Source organism: Podarcis liolepis (genome assembly GCF_965112155.1).
Source record: "Podarcis liolepis genome assembly, chromosome: 6".
NCBI lineage: Eukaryota > Metazoa > Chordata > Lepidosauria > Squamata > Lacertidae > Podarcis > Podarcis liolepis.
The window spans coordinates 6,084,572-6,106,614 of NC_139559.1; the positions used below are offsets into that span (position 1 = coordinate 6,084,572).

General features: G+C 45.4%; 1 protein-coding gene across 3 annotated transcripts in view; it reads left to right on the forward strand.

Annotated features, from left to right (window-relative positions):
- LOC310708812 (uncharacterized protein) overlaps nucleotides 1-20,827 on the forward strand; it is a 28,439-nt gene extending 7,612 nt beyond the window's left edge. The window contains exons 2-7 of one of the 3 annotated variants that reach the window (XM_083507665.1): nucleotides 3,105-3,255; nucleotides 9,660-9,711; nucleotides 11,620-11,680; nucleotides 14,120-14,532; nucleotides 16,837-19,151; nucleotides 19,427-20,827. In XM_083507665.1, coding sequence (XP_083363791.1) covers nucleotides 3,143-3,255; nucleotides 9,660-9,711; nucleotides 11,620-11,680; nucleotides 14,120-14,532; nucleotides 16,837-17,253 — 1,056 coding nt within the window. In that variant the 5' untranslated portion in view covers nucleotides 3,105-3,142 and the 3' untranslated portion in view covers nucleotides 17,254-19,151; nucleotides 19,427-20,827. Of the gene's footprint in view, nucleotides 1-3,020; nucleotides 3,256-9,659; nucleotides 9,712-11,619; nucleotides 11,681-14,119; nucleotides 14,533-16,836; nucleotides 19,152-19,426 lie in introns of those variants that run through there. The other 2 variants (XM_083507664.1, XM_083507666.1) reach the window with 2 other exon arrangements.
- The last annotated feature ends 1,216 nt before the right edge of the window (nucleotides 20,828-22,043 follow it).

Sequence of the window (22,043 nt, forward strand, 5' to 3'; positions counted from 1 at the left end):
TAGTCCTTGTGCCCCTTTTCCAAAACTTGGGAAGGGAGGCACTGGGATTTCGGAAGGAGGCACAAGGCTTTAGCAGGGATCTCGCACCCTCCTTCCCAAAGCTAGGAAGATGATAACTAGGCTTTGGGAAGGTGGCAGGAGGACTCTAGGGTGGAATCTACACACATATAAAAAACCATTTTGAAAATGCTCTTTCTGTTTTAGCAGTTTTTTAAAAAAAATACATTGACTTTTCCATAAGGCTCACCATCGCCATCTAGTGTCACATTGTATATTGCACTTAAAACACACTTACCGTATTTTTCGCTCTATAAGACACACCAGACCATAAGACGCATCTAGTTTTTGGAGGAGGAAAACAAGAAAAAAAATATTCTGAATCCCAGGAGCCAGAACAGCAAGAGGGATCGCTGCGCAGCGAAAGCAGCAATCCCTCTTGCTGTTCTGGCTTCTGGGATAGCTGCGCAGCCTGCATTCGCTCCATAAGACGCACACACATTTCCCCTTAATTTTTAGGAGGGGAAAAGTGAGTCTTATAGAGCAAAAAATACGGTAAAACCTTTAATTTGCAGCTGTATAGCCCAGGACTTAACTAGGCTTTAGGACGGAAGCGGGAAGGTGTGTCCCCACGATGCCCTAAATCCGCCTCTGTTCTTAGGGTACTGGAAACAGAGAGAGTCATGTTAGGGGGAGCCTGACGGCGAATTTCGCACTCAGCTTCCTGTGTGCTGTTTGACCTTTGAGCGCATGAACATAGCAGGTCGTCCTCGTTTGCAACACGGGGAGCAGCAGAGACCACAGCTCAGTGGTGGTTGACAGTTTGGCGATGCAGCGACAGCTCCTTCGGGTTTGCAGGCCCTGTGGCTCAGAGGCGCAGGAAACCCATTGCCAACCAGAGTGCAACCTGCAAGAGGCCCGTGATATTTTGCATGCTTTGTTAAGAGCCTGCAAAAGGAGCCTTTCTTTTTATATATACAAAAATTTTTATTAGCTTTTTAACATATCATTTTCAACAGTAATTAAACATACCGTTTTTTTTGCTCTATAAGACTCACTTTTCCCCTCCTAAAAATTAAGGGGAAATGTGTGTGCGTCTTATGGAGCGAATGCAGGCTGCACAGCTATCCCAGAAGCCAGAACAGCAAGACGGATTGCTGCTTTCGCTGCGCAGCGATCCCTCTTGCTGTTCTGGCTTCTGGGATTCAGAATATTTTTTGTTTTCCTCCTCCAAAAACTAGGTGCGTCTTGTGGTCTGGTGCGTCTTATAGAGCGAAAAATACGGTACCTTTACATCTTATACATTTTTTTTGACTTCCATCAATCCTGTCGGAAAATTTTCCAATCTAATCTCTTAATATACATTTCTTACTTTCCCTATTACCTTTAAATCTCATAACTGATATCTCTTTTCTTTTTCTACTTTGCAACATTTCATATTTTTCTCTTTACAGAGTCCTACTAGCATAATTTGTTGATTACAGTTGCTCTTCAAATAGTTCGTATACTTCTTCAAATCTTCTGAAAATCTCGGGTCCCACAGGTTTCGAATCCTTCCTGTCATTTTATCCTATTCTGCGTAGTCCATTAATTTTATCTGCCATTCTTCTTTCGTCGGAATTTCTTCTTGCTTCCATTCCTGGGCTAACAACACTCTTGCTGCTGCTGTTGCATATAAAAACAATTTACCGTAACATCCTGCCTCTTAATATCCTCACCTATAATACCAAGTAAAAATGCTTCTGGTTTTTTTAAAAAATGTATATTTCAACATCTTTTTCATCTCATTATATATCATTTCCCATACGTTCTTTACTTTCTTACATTCCCAACAAGAAGGAGCCTTTCAGCTTCCATTGCTGTCCTGAGGCTCCAACACTCAAGCAGCTTGCTTAAAATCCATTTTGCCTGTGGATTCCACGATTTGATTGCGAGGGCCATCTTTATGGGGGGTAAAACACGAGAACAAAATACAGTGGTACCTCGGGTTAAGAACATACAGTGGTGCCCCGCAAGACAAATGCTTTGCAAGACGGAAAACTCGCTAGACGAAAGGGTTTTCCGTTTTGGAGGTGCTTTGCAAAACGAATTTCCTATGGGCTTGCTTCGCAAGACGACAATGTCTTGCGAGTTCCTGCTGGTTTTTTTTCCTCCCCCCCCCTTTTCTAAGCCGCTAAGCCGTTTATCAGCTGATCCGATCAGCAGATAAGCCGCTAAAAGCCGCTAATAGCGCTAATCCGTTAATGGGCTTGCTTCGCAAGATGAAAAAACCGCTAGACGAAGAGAATCGCAGAACGGATTCTTTTCGTCTTGTGAGGCACCACTGTAATTCGTTCTGGAGGTCCGTTCTTAACCTGAAACTGTTCTTAACCTCAGACACCACTTTAGCTAATGGGGCCTCCCGCTGCCGCTGCGCAATTTCTGTTCTCATCCTGAAGCAAAGTTCTTAGCCCGAGGTACTATTTCTGGCTTAGCAGAGTCTGTAACCTGAAGCGTATGCAACCCGAGGTACCACTGTAGCACAGAAACATAAGAAGAGCTTTGCTGGATCAGGCCAATGGCCCATCTAGCCCCGCGGAGGACCTTAAGGTCTACAAATGACAACACTTTGGAAGTCCCGAGCCTCAAGGAGGTTAGATTGGTCTCAACTAGGGCCAGGGCCTTTTCAGCACTGGCCCCGACTTGGTGGAACGCTCTGTCACAAGAGACTAGGGCTCTGCGGGTCTTGACATCTTTCTGCAAGGCCTGCCTGGCCTTTGGTTTGGACTCGGTCTGACCCTTATGTTTCCCTCCCCTTATAGTCTTGATTTATCGGCTACTTTAAAATGAGGCTGCATTTTAAATTGCATTTTAACCTGTATTTTAAATTGGTTTTTTCCTTCCCCCCCCTTCTCTTTCCCCCCTATTATGTTTTTACTGTGATTTTATTGGTGTTAGCCGCCCTGAGCTCTGGCCGGGGAGGGCGAGGTATAAATAAAATTTATTATTGTTATTATTATTGCAGTACTGAGCCAGATGGACAAATGGTGTGATTCTGTATAAGGCAGAATGAATGAATGTGGCCAACTGCATCCCTGATGGTCCTTTTTGCTTCCTCTCCTCCACAGCATCCTATGTCAAGAGCGTCTCGCAGGGGAATCCACTGATGGCTCCATCCCTGGAGGAAATGGGGGCTGACGGCTTCTTCCCTTCGTTCCTTCTCATCTCCCTGGTTGGCCTAACCGCCTGTCTCTTGGCCCTCTGCACACTTTGCAGGAGGTAAGCATCTGAGCTGCTCTCACCCTTAATTGGCAAGTCTTCTCCAGATAGAGCACCTGGGGCCCCTGGTTCTACCACATCCCATTCATTAATAGGAGTATAGCATCTAGATCAAGGGAAGCAATAGTGCCACTGTATTCTGCTCTGGTCAGACCTCACCTGGAGTACTGTGTCCAGTTCTGGGCACCACAGTTCAAGAAGGACACTGACAAACTGGAACGTGTCCAGAGGAGGGCAACCAAAATGGTCAAAGGCCTGGAAACGATGCCTTATGAGGAACGGCTAAGGGAGCTGGGCATGTTTAGCCTGGAGAAGAGCAGGTTAAGGGGTGATATGATAGCCATGTTCAAATATATAAAAGGATGTCACATAGAGGAGGGAGAAAGGTTGTTTTCTGCTGCTCCAGAGAAGCGGACACGGAGCAATGGATCCAAACTACAAGAAAGAAGATTCCACCTAAACATTAGGAAGAACTTCCTGACAGTAAGAGCTGTTTGACAGTGGAATTTGCTGCCAAGGAGTGTGGTGGAGTCTCCTACTTTGGAGGTCTTTAAGCAGAGGCTTGACAACCATATGTCAGGAGTGCTCTGATGGTGTTTCCTGCTTGGCAGGGGGTTGGACTCGATGGCCCTTGTGGTCTCTTCCAACTCTATGATTCTATGATTTCATTCATACAATTTACACGCCTCATGATTGAAAAATGAACAAACCTCAAAGCATATAAAAAAATATAAATTGTCTAGTGGCACTTTAGAGACACAAACTAAGTTTGTTCTTGGTATAAGCTTTCGTAACAAACTTAGTTGGTCTCCAAGGTGCCACTGAACAATTATATATATATATATATATATGCAGGTTTTGGTGTCTTCGGGTGTCTTCCCGTGTAAGAGTTGGGGTGTCTAGGCGACGTTTCGACGAGGTCTCACTCGTCATCTTCAGGCTGGTGCTTTCGGCTTCTTGTTACTGGAACCTTCCCGCCAGAGTGGTACCTGTTTATCTACTTGTACTTCATGCTTTCCAACTGCTAGGTTCCAGTAACAAGAAGCCGAAAGCACCAGCCTGAAGATGACGAGTGAGACCTCGTCGAAACGTCGCCTAGACACCCCAACTCTTACACGGGAAGACACCCGAAGACACCAAAACCTGCATTCCTGTACCCGTGAAAATCTACGAAAGCAAATATATATATATATATATATATATATATATATATATATATATATATATATATGTTTTCGTAGATTTTCACGGGTACAGGAATGCAGGTTTTGGTGTCCTCGGGTGTCTTCCCGTGTAAAAGTTGGGGTGTCTAGGCGACGTTTCGACGAGGTCTCACTCGTCATCTTCAGGCTGGTGCTTTCGGCTTCTTGTTACTGGAACAGAGCGGGATCTCAGTGTTTGAGTTCCTATAAATACTGTAGAGGGGTGTGGTGTATTGCCTCAAAAGTTCTGGGCAGAGGGGAAGTTCCCAGGCTAGTGTTCTTTTCTTCTTTTGTTCCTTAATTACTTGAGGGATATCTTGAGTGATTTCTTGAGTGATATTCTGAGTACCACTTAGGTGGGTCATTAGGTGTGGATTAGTTGCTAAAGCCTTCGTGTCTTGACCTCTTGAATTTGTGAAGAGTTTTTCTGGGAAGATGGCTGTACTGCACTTAGTTGTGCTTTGGCTTGGCTTCGTGTATAGGGGCGAGCTGTGGTTTTGTGCCCTGTGCCAGCCAGATCTGTGTAGGGATTGCAGGGGGGTGCAGCATCCGGAGGTGCCACTATGGTTTGGTTACTGGATGGTGTCTGTAATTTATCTGTGGAGAGGGTCTGGGTTTGGGTCTGGTGTGGTTGATTGGTGGTGGCGTTCTGTGTGCCTCTGGATCTGGTGTCGGTTTTTGTGGGGAGGGCTAATTTCCAGATGTCTGGCAGGCGGGACGTGTCGTCACGCTTGTTCATGTTGTGAGGGTGTTTCTCTATCTCGATGGCTTCCATGATTATTCTCTTGTGGTGATGTTCCATGTTAAAGAGCAATTTGGAATCTGCAAAATTAATTTCGTGTCCTGTTTCTTTCATGTGTTGGAAAAGAGAGGAAGATTTTTCTTCTTTTTTGACGGCATTCTTGTGTTCTGCGATACGTGCATTTATTCGTCTGTTTGTTTGTCCAATGTACGTGGCTGGGCAGACTTTGCAGGGTATTTCATAGACCCCTTGGTTTTCCAACTGGATTTTATCTTTGGGGTTTCTGAGGATATTGGCTATTTTTTGGTTGGTGCAAAAGGCTGTTTTGATATTGTGTTTATGGAGGATTTTGCTAATTTTATCTGTAGTGCCCTTGATATAAGGAAGGAGGGCCATGCCATTGTTTTCTTCCGTGTCTTGGTTTTTGGGGGGTGTTTCTTTTTGGATTAAAAACACACACCAACCGCTACTTACATGCTCAATCACACCACCACCCTGCACAAATAAACTCCGTAGCCAAGACCCTCATCTCCAGAACCAAACACCTGGCTGACAAAGACCACTTGACAACTGAGTTACAGAATCTCTCAAATGTGTTAATCGCCAATGGATACCAGCAAAACAGGGTTAAGAAGCTAATCCAAAAAGAAACACCCCCCAAAAACCAAGACACGGAAGAAAACAATGGCATGGCCCTCCTTCCTTATATCAAGGGCACTACAGATAAAATTAGCAAAATCCTCCATAAACACAATATCAAAACAGCCTTTTGCACCAACCAAAAAATAGCCAATATCCTCAGAAACCCCAAAGATAAAATCCAGTTGGAAAACCAAGGGGTCTATGAAATACCCTGCAAAGTCTGCCCAGCCACGTACATTGGACAAACAAACAGACGAATAAATGCACGTATCGCAGAACACAAGAATGCCGTCAAAAAAGAAGAAAAATCTTCCTCTCTTTTCCAACACATGAAAGAAACAGGACACGAAATTAATTTTGCAGATTCCAAATTGCTCTTTAACATGGAACATCACCACAAGAGAATAATCATGGAAGCCATCGAGATAGAGAAACACCCTCACAACATGAACAAGCGTGACGACACGTCCCGCCTGCCAGACATCTGGAAATTAGCCCTCCCCACAAAAACCGACACCAGATCCAGAGGCACACAGAACGCCACCACCAATCAACCACACCAGACCCAAACCCAGACCCTCTCCACAGATAAATTACAGACACCATCCAGTAACCAAACCATAGTGGCACCTCCGGATGCTGCACCCCCCTGCAATCCCTACACAGATCTGGCTGGCACAGGGCACAAAACCACAGCTCGCCCCTATACACGAAGCCAAGCCAAAGCACAACTAAGTGCAGTACAGCCATCTTCCCAGAAAAACTCTTCACAAATTCAAGAGGTCAAGACACGAAGGCTTTAGCAACTAATCCACACCTAATGACCCACCTAAGTGGTACTCAGAATATCACTCAAGAAATCACTCAAGATATCCCTCAAGTAATTAAGGAACAAAAGAAGAAAAGAACACTAGCCTGGGAACTTCCCCTCTGCCCAGAACTTTTGAGGCAATACACCACACCCCTCTACAGTATTTATAGGAACTCAAACACTGAGATCCCGCTCTGTTCCAGTAACAAGAAGCCGAAAGCACCAGCCTGAAGATGACGAGTGAGACCTCGTCGAAACGTCGCCTAGACACCCCAACTTTTACACGGGAAGACACCCGAGGACACCAAAACCTGCATATATATATATATATATATATATATATAGACACACACACACACACATATATTTCAACTGGGACATGGGTGGTGCTGTGGGTTAAACCACAGAGCCTAGGGCTTGCCTATTAGAAGGTCGGCGGTTCGAATCCCCGCAACGGGGTGAGCTCCCATTGCTCGGTCCCTGCTCCTGCCAACCTAGCAGTTGGAAAGCATGAAGTACAAGTAGATAAACAGGTACCACTCTGGCGGGAAGGTAAAAGGCATTTCCGTGCGCTGCTCTGGTTCGCCAGAAGCGGCTTAGTCATGCTGGCCACGTGACCCGGAAGCTGTATGCCGGCTCCCTCGGCCAATAAAGCGAGATGAGCGCTGCAACCCCAAAGTCGGTCACAACTGGACCTAATGGTCAGGGGTCCCTTTACCTTTACCTATTTCTGTGGCTTAGTCACAAGATAGTCAACAGCTCATCGTTGCAGGAAAGACAGACCATTTCCAGTCTATGCATGTGCTAATCTGCAGGCATGTTGGGTGTGGTGCCTTTTTGTTCTAAGGCACTGAAGAGAACAGACGTGTTTGTCTCTGTCTCCAGCAAAAAGTTAAAAGAGGCTGCAGCAGAGAAGGGTTTTTAGCTCAGAATGCAAGTTATTTGTAAACTAAGTTCAACCAATCAATCATTTTTTGTATTTGACTAAAAGCCATTACCAATTCACTTACAAAACCAGCAAATCCAACAAAACCTATTAAGAAAAATCCAGAAACAAGCAGCCATTTACAATAAATCAAATTAACTGAGTCCTCTGCATAATCTACAGTGTTGTCTTTTATGTGACTAGCACAAAAACTTTTAGCGGCTTTTGCAAATAAAGCTCTTTTATACGTGACAATATGTAAGCTTAGTTTAGATACCTTATGCTGGGAGCAGTATATGAAATATGCAACTGAATGAATGTAATTTTATTGGTTTTTCAGTTGAGTTCTGTAAGTGAAGCTTTTTGAACCATATTTTGGGACTGAAGAATTTTCACTTCAATACAAGCGTTTTGTTCACCCAGAAGCTTTCACATGTGCAAAATTAACCATCTCAGTATTGGTTGCTTGGAGAGGAGTGTGAAAACTAGAAACTAGCCTGCTATAGAAAGCCAAAATTCACGTCTGTTGCTTCCGTTTCATGCAGTTACCTCTTCCCCAACCCCTATTTGTATGTAGCCCTCAGAAAGTTGCCCAAAAGAGACTGTGGCCCCCGGGTTGGGTTCCCCGCTTCTGCACTAAAGCATTTGAGGATTCCGAGTTCAGAAAAAAGATGCTATGGGGGGGTGGAGGTGTAATGGGGAGACATGAAAATGACAGAAGTTTGCCCAGATGGCAAAAATGACTGCAGCAATCAGGGGCTGCTCCAATCAAAAATTCCACACAGAATGGGAATACATAGGGGAATACATGAAGAAATATGGTGTTAAAGCAGAGCCCTTAATAGGCAATTGTTAAGCGTGTAAGGACTAAAGAAGTACCGTATTTTTCGCTCTATAGGACGCACTTTTCCCCCTCCAAAAATGAAGGGGAAATGTGTGTGCGTCCTATGGAGCGAATGCAGGCTTCAGGAAGCTATCCGCAAGCCTTGGGAGCGCGGCTGGAGTTCCCGCCGGGCTCCCAAGGCTTGCGGAATACAGCCTGCAGCCCGAAGCCCGGGGAGCACAGCGCTGCGCACCCCAGGCTTTGGGCAGCTATCCGCAAGCCTTCGGAGCCCGGCGGGCGTTCCCACCGGGCTCAGAAGGCTTGCAGATAGCAACAAGCTCCGGGAGTGAAGGCGAGGTTGCACGCAACATCAACCCCGCTCCCGGGCCCGTTCTGGGGGCTGGGGTCGGGGAAAGCTCGGGCTTCCCCCGCCCCAGCCCTGCAGCTAAAAAGGAAGCTAAGACAGCGAGCAGGATCCATCCTGCTTGCTGTCTTGGCTTCTTTGCTCTTTGGGGCTGGGGGGGGGGATAATTCCCCCCCCTTTATTTCCCCCCCCCCAAAAAAACTAGGTGCGCCCTATGGTCCGGTGCGCCCTATAGAGCGAAAAATACGGTAATTATAATTTAACAGTTTTCATGTTACTCTATTTTATCAAAGCAACTAGAAAAAATATATTATGATGGGAAGATCTCATACAGGTGAAGGGAAGTAGTGGGGAGGAGGGGAGGGTTAGGTTGAATTTGGGGGGGAAATAATATATGGGACAGCAAAGGATATAATAGATTCTTATAGAATAGTAATATATTGTAACCAGAATAGAAGTTTAAAAGGGGAAGTAAATGTACTTTTAGTATTTTCAGTATTGTAATAGTTATTATTATTTCTTATTGGTAGAAGGCAATGTTAATTTAGGCTTCTTTGTTTTGCTGTCTGTATAAATATTTTTTAAGCCAATAAAAAAGGAAAAGAAAGAAAATGACAGAAGTTTGTAAGGCTAGCCAAAAAAGGGAGGTTTTTTTAGCAGGTAATGAAAAGGGGATAGAGAGAGCATCTGTGTGGTGTTTAAATAGAGAGGGTTCGAAAGAATCGGTGCCACCACAGAAAAGGCTCATTCCTACATTGTGTGGAATGGGCCTCCTGATCAGATGGTTATCTAGTCCAGCAAAAATACGTGGACCTTCTGTACTCCCACCAGCTGACCAGGGTGTTGCTAAACTGCCCCGTGAATGATTCGTTCCATCTCTTTTTCTGCCATTCAGGAAAGAGAAGAACAGAGTAATTCCACAAGATGGAGCGATGCTGGAGGAAGCAGTGAGTGGACCTCTTTCCTTTCTACATTTGGTTTCCCGATAACAAGTACATTCTTTGTGCACATGGATGTAGCCAGGATATTTTTTTGGGGGGGGGGGCAGCCAGGACCGAGCAACCTCCTATGCGATTGGTTGGTTGGCAGAAACCATTGCTCAGTTGGGTTGCCAGTTGCGTCGCTAGAATGTGCAACAACGTCAAACCAAGTGACCTCAACGAGCATGAAAACATTCTGATCACTTCTACTTTTAGTTAAGTATTTTTATTTATTTACTTGATTGGGTGTGCGTGACCATTTGCTGCAATTCCAGGGATGCAGACAGCTGTCCACTCAGTGGCATAGCTAGTTGCTTGGGTGCCCGGAGCAGTGCGCATGCCCTGCAGCCGGGGGCGGAGCAAGCCACCCATGGGGGTGGGGCCAACTGCCTATGGGGCGGGGCGAGCCAAGGCAGGGCGCGCTGCGTGGAGTCTCTCTGCGGCCTCCACCTCAGCTGTAGGGCGGCTGAGGCGGTGCGCAGACGCATACCCCGTGCTGCTTGAAAGGGCAGCAAAGATCTTGCAGGCAGTCTGCCCAGGAGAGACGTGTGGCTCAGTCATGTTGCAGGCCCCGCAGTGCAGCACCCAGTGGCCTCCGCCTCACCTAGCTATACCTCTGGATTAGGCAGATTCATGGGGGAGAGGGCTGAATAAATGAATTTTATTATTATGGTCACAGACCAGTTCCGGCTCACTTATAATATCAGGAAAATCATAAAACACAACAGGAATACATTGAATTGCAATTGGGTATAACAGAGACAAGGGACGCGGGTGGCGCTGTGGTCTAAACCACAGAGCCTAGGGCTTGCCGATCAGAAGATTGGCAGTTTGAATCCCCGCGACGGGGTGAACTCCCGTTGCTCGGTCCCTACTCCTGCCAACCTAGCAGTTCGAAAGCACGTCAAAGTGCAAGTAGATAAATAGGTACCGCTCTGGCGGGAAGGTAAACGGTGTTTCCGTGTGCTGCTCTGGTTTGCCAGAAGCGGCTTAGTCATGCTGGCCACATGTCCCGGAAGCTGTACGCCAGCTCTCTCGGCCAGTAAAGCGAGATGAGCGCTGCAACACCAGAGTCGGCCACGACTGGACCTAATGGTCAGGGGTCCCTTTACCTTTTTTATGAAGCATTTCTGTATCCTTCTGTGCTGAAGAAGAATCCCACGAAACAGTGGGTATATCCGGAATCACTGTTCACTACGTCTGTTTTCGGACCACTTTGGCAGCGTTGGACGTCATAAAACAAAGCTTTACGGCTTGTTTTCATCAAATAAGACTCTGACCCATTGCTTCTTTCAGAGACTTGCATAGTCTACAAAGACTTTCAGAGACCTATAAGACTTATGTTTATTTGGGTCTATGTTTTCAAGAGAATCCATCAAGAGTGCACATTTAGTGACTGTCAGAGATTTATAAGATTTCTGTTTATTTGGTTTCTCATATTGTTCTATGTCCCGTATAGACTATATAATGAGTTTACATTGATATTGCATTGTTGTACTTGGTCATCGTGTTGCCTTGGATATTACTGATAATTGTTTGCAACACAGGGGTTTAATTGTTTGGTTACGCCTCTGGATTCGGCAGATTCATGGAGGAGAGGGCTGTCAAAGGCTACTAGCAATAAAGGCTGAGCACTGCCTGCAAAGTTGGAGACAGAAATGCTTCTGGTTTCTGGAAATCACTCAAGGGAAGAGTGTTTCTGAAGTCGCGTAGCAAGGGGCATGTGATGGGTGCGGGAGTTATTTTTTCAGAAAAACATATTTTTGGCATTTTGTCACCCCCCTCAGTGATGACACCCGGGGCAACCCGTACCCACCGCACCCCCCTTCCTACGCCACTGTGCCCAGCACCCAGACACAACTTCTTGTTTTGCAGGCGGAGCTCTTGACGGTCGTCAACTCGCACCAGCTGAACAGGACAAATTCAAAGGCAAAAAGTAAGTCGTCGCACGTTTCCCAAAGACTCTGGTATTCAGTTCAAATCTCAGGATTCCAAGTCGAAAAGCAATAAAGGCTGGAGGCAAAGGAGCACTTGCCCTTGCTACTGCAAATTGCAAATAATATACGAGTCGCAAATAATATACAAGCTTGCTGACCCCTGAATTAGAGCATGGGTAGGTAAACTAAGGCCCAGGGGCCAGATCTGGCCCAATCGCCTTCTCAATCCAGCTCACAGACAGTCTGGGAATCAGTGTGTTTTTACATGAGTAGAATGTGTCCTTTTATTTAAAATGCATCTCTGGGTTATTTGTGGGGCCTGCCTGGTGTTTTTACATGAGCAGAATGTGTGCTTTTGTTTAAAATGCATCTCTGGGTTATTTGTGGGGCATAGGAATTTGTTCACTTTGTTTCCAAAATATAGTCCGGCCCCCCACAAGGTCTGAGGGACAGTGGACCAGCCCCCTGCTGAAAAAGTTTGCTGACCCCTGATCAAGACCCTTTAGATCCTTTTCACATGCACTGCTAGTAAGCCTGCTGTCACCCATCCTATATTTGTGCATCTGGTTCTTCCTGCCTTACATTTGTCCCTATTGAAATTCATTTTGTTAACTTGCGCCCAGTTCTCCAATCTGTTAAGGTCATTTTGAATTCTGATTCTGGAGTCTCCTCCTCTTATGCTTCTCCTCTTTTTTCCAATTTTTTTTATTGGTTTTCCAAATTTATAACAAACCTAAAAGAAAAACATTACAATACAGTGGTGCCTCGCAAGACGAAAAGAATCCGTTCTGTGATTCTCTTCGTCTAGCGGGTTTTTTCGTCTTGCGAAGCAAGCCCATTGAAGGATTAGCGGATTAGCGCTATTAGCACTATTAGCTGCTTTTAGCGGCTTATCTGCTGATTGTATCAGCTGATAAGCGGCTTAGTGGCTTAGAAAAAGGGGGGAGGGGAAAAAACCAGCAGGAACTCGCAAGACATTGTCGTCTTGCGAAGCAAGCCCATAGGAAAATCGTCTTGCGAAGCACCTCCAAAACGGAAAACTCTTTCGTCTAGCGAGTTTTCCGTCTTGCGAGGCATTCGTCTTGCGGGGCACCACTGTATTAAAAACAAACAAACAAACAAACAAATATCCTAACTGTTAAAATCCCAATTTAATTGTCATTGTTGAATGACTTCCTCGAATCCCCCCTGAGTTTCCATAAAATTCATTGTAGCAGTTTTCTAATATCCACTTTCAAATAAAATTGACTTATTCAATTAACATCTTTCTTTCTTTTCATAATATTTTCAATCCATAATGTTATACAATTCAACATATTTAACTCCTAGGCCAATTTGGTACTTACAAGTAGTTCTACTTATGTTATATTAGAATATCTAACTAAATAGTCCTTAAATTTATTCCATTCTTCTTGATGCTCCTCCTCTTTCTGTTCGCGGATTTTTCCAGTCAGGTCGGCCAGCTCCAAAAAGTCCATCATCTTCATCTGCCATTCCTCCACTGTTGGTATTTCTTGTAGTTTCCAGCTTTGGGCCAACAAAATTCTTGCTGCAGTTGTGGCATACAAAAACAATCTAACATCTTTTGGGGGCAATTCCAAACCTATTATTCCAAGTAGAAAGGCCTCTGGCATTTTGATAAATGTATATTTCAACATTTTTTTCAATTCATTATAAATCTTTTCCCAGAAGTCTTTCACCTTGGCACACGTCCACCACATATGATAAAAGGTTCCTTCCTTTTCTTTACATTTCCAGCATAAATTTTCAGTTGTATGACAAATCTTTGCTAGTTTTACTGGGGTTAAGTACCATCTATACATCATTTTCATGATATTTTCTTTTAATACAGTACATGCAGTAAACTTAACCCCTTTCTTCCACAACCTTTCCCAACCTTCCAACATTATACAGTGGTGCCCCGCAAGACGAATGCCTCGCTAGACGAAAGAGTTTTCCGTTTTGGAGGTGCTTCGCAAAACGAATCTCCTATGGGCTTGCTTCGCAAGACAACAATGTCTTGCCAGTTCCTGCTGTTTTTCCCCCCCTCCCCCCCTTTTCCTAAGCCGCTAAGCCGCTTATCAGCTAATCTGATCAGCAGATAAGCCGCTAAAAGCAGCTAAAAGCCTCTAATAGCGCTAAGCCGCTTATCAGCTGATCCGATCAGCAGATAAGCCGCTAAAAGCCTCTAAAAGCCTCTAATAGCGCTAATAGCGCTAAGCCGCTAATCCTTCAATGGGCTTGCTTCACAAGACGAAAAAAACCGCTAGACGAAGAGAATCACAGAACGGATTCTTTTCGTCTTGCGAGGCACCACTGTATTGTGTCCGACATCTCTTGCCCAATCTATCGTCACAGATTTAACTTGTTCATCCTTTGTATGCCACTCCAACAATACCTCCTCTTATGCTTCTTGCATCCTCCTCCTCCTCCTCTAGATCCGAGGTCAACCAGTGGCCACGTCCCTTACGCACTGAGCGAAGACGATGGGACGATATCCAGCTGCAGCTTCATCATCCTGCCCCAGAGGGGGCTTCCCCGCATCCCCCCAGAGGACCTGCTGTCTCCAGACCAGACTTACTCAAACCTGAGCTTCCAAAACCGAGCCGAGGAGGTGCTGTACGAATCCATGACGGTGTCGGAGGAAGCGACGGAGGAACTGAGCCCTGTCACGAGGGAGGAGAAGGATTCTATGGGGCTAGAGGACCCAGCAACAGGACCCGAGTACGCCTGTGTTCTGAAAGGGAAGAAGATGAAGGCGCACCAGCACACGGGGATGGAGGCCGGGGCCTCTGAAGCATCGCAACAGGGATCTCTAGCAACAACACTTCACGCTGCTCAAGCAGTACAGGTATGTATAATAATAATAATAATAATAATAATAATAATAATAATAATAATAATTTATACCCCGCCCATCTGGCTGGGCCTCCCCAGCCACTCTGGGCGGCTTCCATAGAAACCAAAAATACAGTAAAATATCACACGTTAAAAACTTCCCTGAACAGGGCTGCCTTAAGATGTCTTCTGAATGTCAGGTAGTTGTTTATCGCTTTGACATCTGCTGGAAGGGCGTTCCACAGGGTGGGCGCCACTACCGAGAAGGCCCTCTGCTTGGTTCCCTGTAGCTTTGCTTCTCGCAATGAGGGAACCGCCAGAAGGCCCTCGGCGCTGGACCTCAGTGTCCGGGTAGAACGATGGAGGTGGAGACGCTCCTTCAGGTATACTGGACAGAGGCCGTCTAGGGCTTTAAAGGTCAGCACCAACACTTTGAATTGTGCTCGGAAACGTACTGGGAGCCAATGTAGGTCTTTCAAGACCGGTGTTATATGGTCTCGGCGGCCGCCCCCAGTCACCAGTCTAGCTGCCGCATTCTGGATTAGTTGTAGTTTCCGAGTCACCTTCAAAGTTAGCCCCACGTAGAGTGCATTGCAGTAGTCCAAGCGGGAGATAACCAGAGCATGCACCACTCTGGTGAGACAGTCCGCAGGCAGGTAGGGTCTCAGCCTACGTACCAGATGGAGCTGGTAAACAGCTGCCCTGGACACAGATAATAATAATAATATTTATTATTTATACCCCGCCCATCTGGCTGAGTTTCCCCAGCCACTCTGGGCGGCTTCCGATCAAGTGTTAAAAACAATACAGCATTAACTATTAAAAACTTCCCTAAACAGGGCTGCCTTCAGATGTCTCTTAAAGATAAGAAAGCAGGAAAATAAGTAATAATAATAATAATTTATTTATACCCCACCCATCTGGCTGGGTTGCCCAAGCCACTGCGGGTGGCTTCCAACAAAACAATAAAAAAACAATAAAACATTGAACATTAAAAATTTCCCTAAACAGGGCTGCCTTTAGATGTCTTCTAAAAGTCTGATAGTTGTTTATTTCCTTGACATCTGATGGGAGGGCGTTCCACAGGGCAGGCGCCACCACCGAGAAGGCCCTCTGCCTGGTTCCCTGTAACCTCACTTCTCACAGGGAGGGAACCGCCAGAAGGCCCCCAGCACGGGACCTCAGTGTCCGGGCTGAACGGTGGGGGTGGAGACGCTCCTTCAGGTATACAGGACCGAGGCCGTTTAGGGCTTTAAAGGTCAGCACCAACACTTTGAATTGTGCTCGGAAACGTACTGGGAGCCAATGCAGATCTCTCAGGACCGGTGTTATGTGGTCCCGACGGCCACTCCCAGTCACCAGTATAAGAGACCTCCCATTTCTCTGCAATTGAAGTAACCCCTCCCCCCCGATGGGGGGGCCATTGCTCTTAATTATACTGGGGTTGCACCCACCCCACTCACACAAGAAAACAAAGACCGCCACAGCCAATCGCAAACAGACAACCACACCCTTGGCCAACCCCAATCTCTCTCACCACCAGAGGAACACAAGTGAACAGCAGAGAACCTGCACAAGCGGCGCTGACACAAAACCCCACATATATTAAGTAAAATAGAAACATCACCATCCGACCCCACCCCCACCCCTCTTCCACCCTCCTCCACCTCTTTCCCCCTATTCTTCCTAATGTCTCAACAAATGAAACTGATTTGTGTAAAAAAAAAAAAAAGTTACATGGGGAAAAAATACGAGAGAGAGACATTGCACATGCCTTTGTAAATCAAGAAAATTTTTAATAAAAATACAATAAAAAAAAACTTATACCGGGTTGGAAGAGGGAAGTGCGAACCTGTCAATGAATGGCTGGATCTACACTGATCTGTAAAATCACTGTTAAAGGCTATTAAAAATCATAATATAGCTCTCAATGCAATTTCCCATACTCAACGTATCACTGCTCTGCAGCGCCCTCCAGTGTCACATCTTTATAACGGATTTTTAACGTTATAACCAACCAGTGTAGATTCACCCCATGTGTCTTTTTCCAGCTTGCAATTTATTTGTGTGTTTTTAAACTGAAAGTCCTTCTGAAAAATTGTCAGCCTTTTTGTAATAATAATAATAATAATAATAATAATAATAATAATAATAATAATGTATCTATCTAATTCACCAGTGCACTGGGGTATCCCTTGTGCAGAATGGCAAGAGAAAAGCTGTCTTGCCTCAAGGGCTTTCATAGGATCAAAGGTGCACGAAACTGACCCCCAAAGCCATTTTATTGACACTCCCCTAATGTCTGCTTCTCTCGTAGTTAGAAGAAATGTATTCAGTGGTGCACAAGGAGAGGAAGAAGGAAAAGAAGAAGAAAACCGAGGTCTCTGGTGGGCACAGTGGAGAGAGACCATCCCAAGGGGAGATGAGCCTAGGAAATGCCCTAGTGGCATCTGTCCATCAGGAATCAGATGGCAGGGCAGGGCACCCGCCCTCATTGTTCCAGCCTCCCGCTATTGAACCCTGCTATGAGTCTGTCGGCTGTGAATCGTGGGTAGGCAACGGCAGGAAGCCAAGCACGGAGCCAGCTTATGAGGCTGTAGATACTTACTGGAAGAATTCGAGAAGGAAAAGAAAGTCGGATAGGAACGCCCCAGCAGAAAACCTCTACGAAAGCATTGAAAACCTGGCATTTCAGTTTCAGAATCAAAACATGTTAGCCCATTTTGAAATCTGACTCTTCGGTTTGGTTTACCTATTCAAGAGGATGTAAATGAATTAAGTGGACATAGTTCAAACGTTACTAAATGCTGCTGCATGTCGGAAACCATCAAATGCTGACTGCGATTGCATGTTAACTGGCAGATGCCCCCGAAATGCAATTTTGCTGCAAGCCAGACACTGACAAAGGGCACCTCCAGACGACATGTTTTATTGACCATTCCTCTTTATCTGCTTGCACAAAGCTTGCACAGAGGTTAGACTATTTGTTGAGCATTTCTTCTCATTTGTTTGCGGGGAGCTCCTATGACAACCGGCATCAATTAATCTGGCAGAATCACAAAGACCAATAAAACAAGTTTAATAATATCATGTTTAGGGGAGGAGAATAAGGTGAGCCGTTAGCCTTAAGGACTGCCAGAGCTGAACATCAGTGCTGGGTGACATTTCACACTCGGAGAATCTTTGCAGATAATCACTTCGCTCCACTAGGAACTTTATGAAGAGCATCAACATGTCTGGCTGCAACCCTGCATCTGCTTACTCACGAGTAAGCTCTGAGAGCCTCAGTGGAACTTCCCCTTCTGATCTGAGTTGTCATGGAAAGGGCTGATGGATTGATGAGACCTGAGTCCAACATCCAGAGAGCTGCCATTTCCCTACTTATTGCTGCAAAGCATTTAAGGTTGTTGTTTTTCAGAAGGGGTGGGGGGTGGGAAATGAATAATTTGTTGTTGTTGTTAAGTCGTGTCCGACTCTTTGTGACCCCCTGGACCAGAGCACGCCAGGCACTCCTGTCTTCCACTGCCTCCCGCAGTTTGGTCAAACTCTTGCTGGTAGCTTCGAGAACACTGTCCAACCATCTCGTCCTCCGTCGTCCCCTTCTCCTTGGGCCCTCCATCTTTCCCAACATCAGGGTCTTTTCCAGGGAGTCTTCTCTTCTCATGAGGTGGCCAAAGTCTTGGAGCCTCAGCTTCAGGATCTGTCCTTCCAGTGAGCACTCAGGGCTGATTTCCTTCAGAATGGAGAGGTTTGATCTTCTTGCAGTCCATGGGACTCTCAAGAGTCTCCTCCAGCACCATAATTCAAAAGCATCAATTCTTCAGCAATCAGCCTTCTTTGTGGTCCAGCTCTCACTTCCATACATCACTATTGGGAAAACCATAGCTATAACTATACAGACCTTTGTTGGCAAGGTGATGTCTCTGCTTTTTAAGATGCTGTTTAGGTTACTACTAGTTATTACTAGTTGCTAATAGTTACTAGTTACAGTTACTACTACTGATCCATACATTTTCAGCAACACATTACCTGCATATTTCTTGGGCTGTAGAACGGCATTGCAAAATTCGGAGGAGTGTGAATTTCTCAGGCTGGGTGTGCTTCAGTTCGGATAGAGTCAGGGAGAGAGAAAGTTAACCAGGTTCTCCTTTAAATGTGAACTAAATCAAAATCCCCTCCTCTTACATATCCTAAAGGAGGAAATGAAGACATACCAGGATTCTCACTAGTCAGGCAATGGGAGAGGCGAGGTGCCAGATCATGTCAGTATTAAGTGGGCAATTCCATAATTGCAATGGGGGTACCTGCTCATTGTCTGGGGCGAAGGAAGAAAGAATTTGGGAAAATACATATACAGTCATACCTCGTGTTGCATTAGGTTCATGTTGCATCTTTTCAGCTTGCAAACACGGCAAACTTGGAAGTGTATACTTCCGGGTTTCGCCGTGTGCGCATGCGCAGAAGCATTCTGCGCTCTTTGCACATGCGCAGAAGTGCTCTGTCGCGCTCTGCACTTGCGCAGAAGCATGGCTCTAGTTGTGGACTTTTTGGGGTGCGAATGGCACCCTGGAACGGATCGTATCTGCAACTAGAGGTGCCACTGTATGTAGTTAGGTGGAGGGAGCCTCTGATGCCCTCCAGATGAAGAAGAAGAAGAAGAAGAAGAAGAAGAAGAAGAAGAAGAAGAAGAAGAAGAAGAGTTAGAGTTTGGATTTGATATCCCACCTTTCACTCCCCTTCAGGAGTCTCAAAGCGGCTAACATTCTCCTTTCCCTTCCTCCCCCACAACAAACACTCTGTGAGGTGAGAGGGGCTGAGAGACTTCAAAGAAGTATGACTAGCCCAAGGTCACCCAGCAGCTGCATGTGGAGGAGCGGAGACGCGAACCCGGTTCCCCAGATTACGAGACTACCGCTCTTAACCACTACACCACGCTGGCTCTATGTTTTGAACTATGACTCCCATCAGCCCCAGCTAGCACAGCTGGGCGTCAGCTTGGAGAAGGCTGCTACAGTTTTAATGAGCAGCGAGTGGGGACTGCGCCCCAGTCAAAACTTTGGGAAACAAAGCTTCTGTAGCACTTCAGGCAAGTGACCACCAGAGGGTGCTGTGGCATCGGAATCCTGAGAACACCTTTTGCTATCCTTGAGCTGTTCCTGTATGTAATACTAACTCTAATAATAGCAATGATAATGCAGTTATTAATTAGCATTTATATAAGAGGCCATTGAACGTCTTCTTTTTAACTGAGTTTTTGTGCAAATACAAACAAATCTACAGAAAACAAAGAAACAAAGCAAAGAACAGAAACAAGTGAAATTAACTATACAATGCTATCCCAAAACATCAGTTCTCAAACATAGTACTTTCCCTTTTGCAATAGATATCTTTTGTTATTCTATTTATTTTCGACTTCCATCTATCTCACCACGGTTCATTCTATCTATCCAATACAGCTTTGCCATATATTTCAATTCACGTCCTCATCTTGGTATAAGCAAAAGTGAACAGATCCTACTAGAGAAGAATGGGAATTAAAGTTAAGCAAGTACTTGAAACTCGCAAAAATGACCCAATCTATAAGGAATAAACCAACTGATGTAGTCCAAAAGGAGTGGGAATGCTTTAACACTTATCTAATGAGACGAGGTTCAACAAGAAAATTTGGTTGTGCCTAGAATAAATCCGTAAATAGAAAAAAGTGGCTGTTGAACTTCATGTATATATATTGTGCTCCTCAATCAGAAATCCCGTAAGTCAGCTGGCGCTACCCTGGCACCCTCCAGATGGGAGTTGTAGTTCAGCAACACCTGGAGGGTGCAAAGTTGCTGAAAGGTGTGTTTGTGGAACACTTGGCCCTCCACGTATTGCTGAACTACAACTCCCATATTCCTGGGCATGGGCCATGCCTGCAGGGGCTGATGGGAACTGTAGTTCAGTAACATTTAGGTGGGCCCAAGGCTCCCCACACCTGCCGTAAAGTGTATGAGTTTTGCTGGTGGGGGAGCAATGCTGAGAATGAGAACTTGCTTGGCATTACCTCCTACTGAGTTATAGCTGAATTGTCTAGAATCTCAGTTCTGTGTCCCTTAAACTCTATGCCCATCCTTCCAGCGTTTCATTGGCGGCTGTGATTTATTGGGGTGGGGTTAGGAGTGCGATGCCTTCAGCTACCATGTTTGTTTTTAATAAGCCATGTTTTAAATTCTGGGTGTTTGTTAAAATATATACATTCTGTGTTTCTAGCGCTTCTGTGTCAAAGATGCTCAGTCAAAGATGCTCAGTCAATAAATGACTACATAATCGCATGAGCACTGTTCCAGAGTATTTTTCATTCTCATGTATATTATATCTATTCAAAAAAAGATTGATTAATGAAGAAATTACTCCCAGTCACCAGTCTAGCTGCTGCATTCTGGATTAACTGCAGTTTCTGGGTCACCTTCAAAGGTAGCCCCACATAAAGTGCATTGCAGTAGTCCAAGCGGGAAATAACTAGAGCATGCACCACTCTGGCAAGACAGTCCATGGGCAGGTAGGGTCTCATCCCGCATACCAGATAGAGCTGGTAGACAGCTGTCCTGGACACAAAATTGACCTGCGCCTCCATGGACAGCTGTGAGTCCAAAATGACTCCCAGGCTGCGCACCTGTCCTTCAGGGGCACAGTCACCCCATTCAGGACCAGGGAGTCCTCCACACCTGCCTGCCCCCTGTCCCCCCAAGAACAGTACTTCTGTCTTGTCAGGATTCAACCTCAATCTGTTAGCCGCCATCCATCCTCCAACCCCTCCAGACACTCACACAGGACCTTCACCGCCTTCACTGGTTCTGATTTAAAAGAGAGGTAGAGCTGGGTATCATCTGCATATTGATGGACACCCAGTCCAAACCCCCTGATGATTTTACACAGCTTCACAGCTTCACAGCTTGCTCTCCACCAGGTAAAGTCTGGCACCATCATTCATTTAACGACTTTCAGAGACTTCAGTTTGTTAGTTTTGGTGTTTTGAATTATTCCATAGTTTTTCACATTGTAATTGTTTCTGGCCATCGTGTTGCTTTCGATATTGCGGACTCACATTTTGCAATACAGGGTTTTGTTTACTCAATAAATGCAGTCCTACAACGGCCTGTTGCTCATGCAGCTGCACTTAACCTGCAGGTACGTGAACAGTTGCACCGATTATCTCGCATCGAACTCTTTGGTTTTGATAGAGCACCTGTGAAGTTGCAAAATAGTAAGTAAAGAAAGAAGGTAGGAAAAACGGTGTTGCTTTTGTCTCCACTCACTCGGTTCCAAAGGAAATGGAGAATGTCATTCTATTCTAATATTCTAACATCCTGGCGACTGCCACCTTTTTAGTAAGCAGGGCTCCTGTGTCTTTAACAACTACCAGATAGACAGCAATTCATCACATGCAACTGTCCCAGAACCAGGAAAAAACTTCACTGAATGAATTTCTGCTGGTTGTGCAACTGTTAAAGGCATTGTGACTGTTAAGTTGTGGGTGAACATATCAGA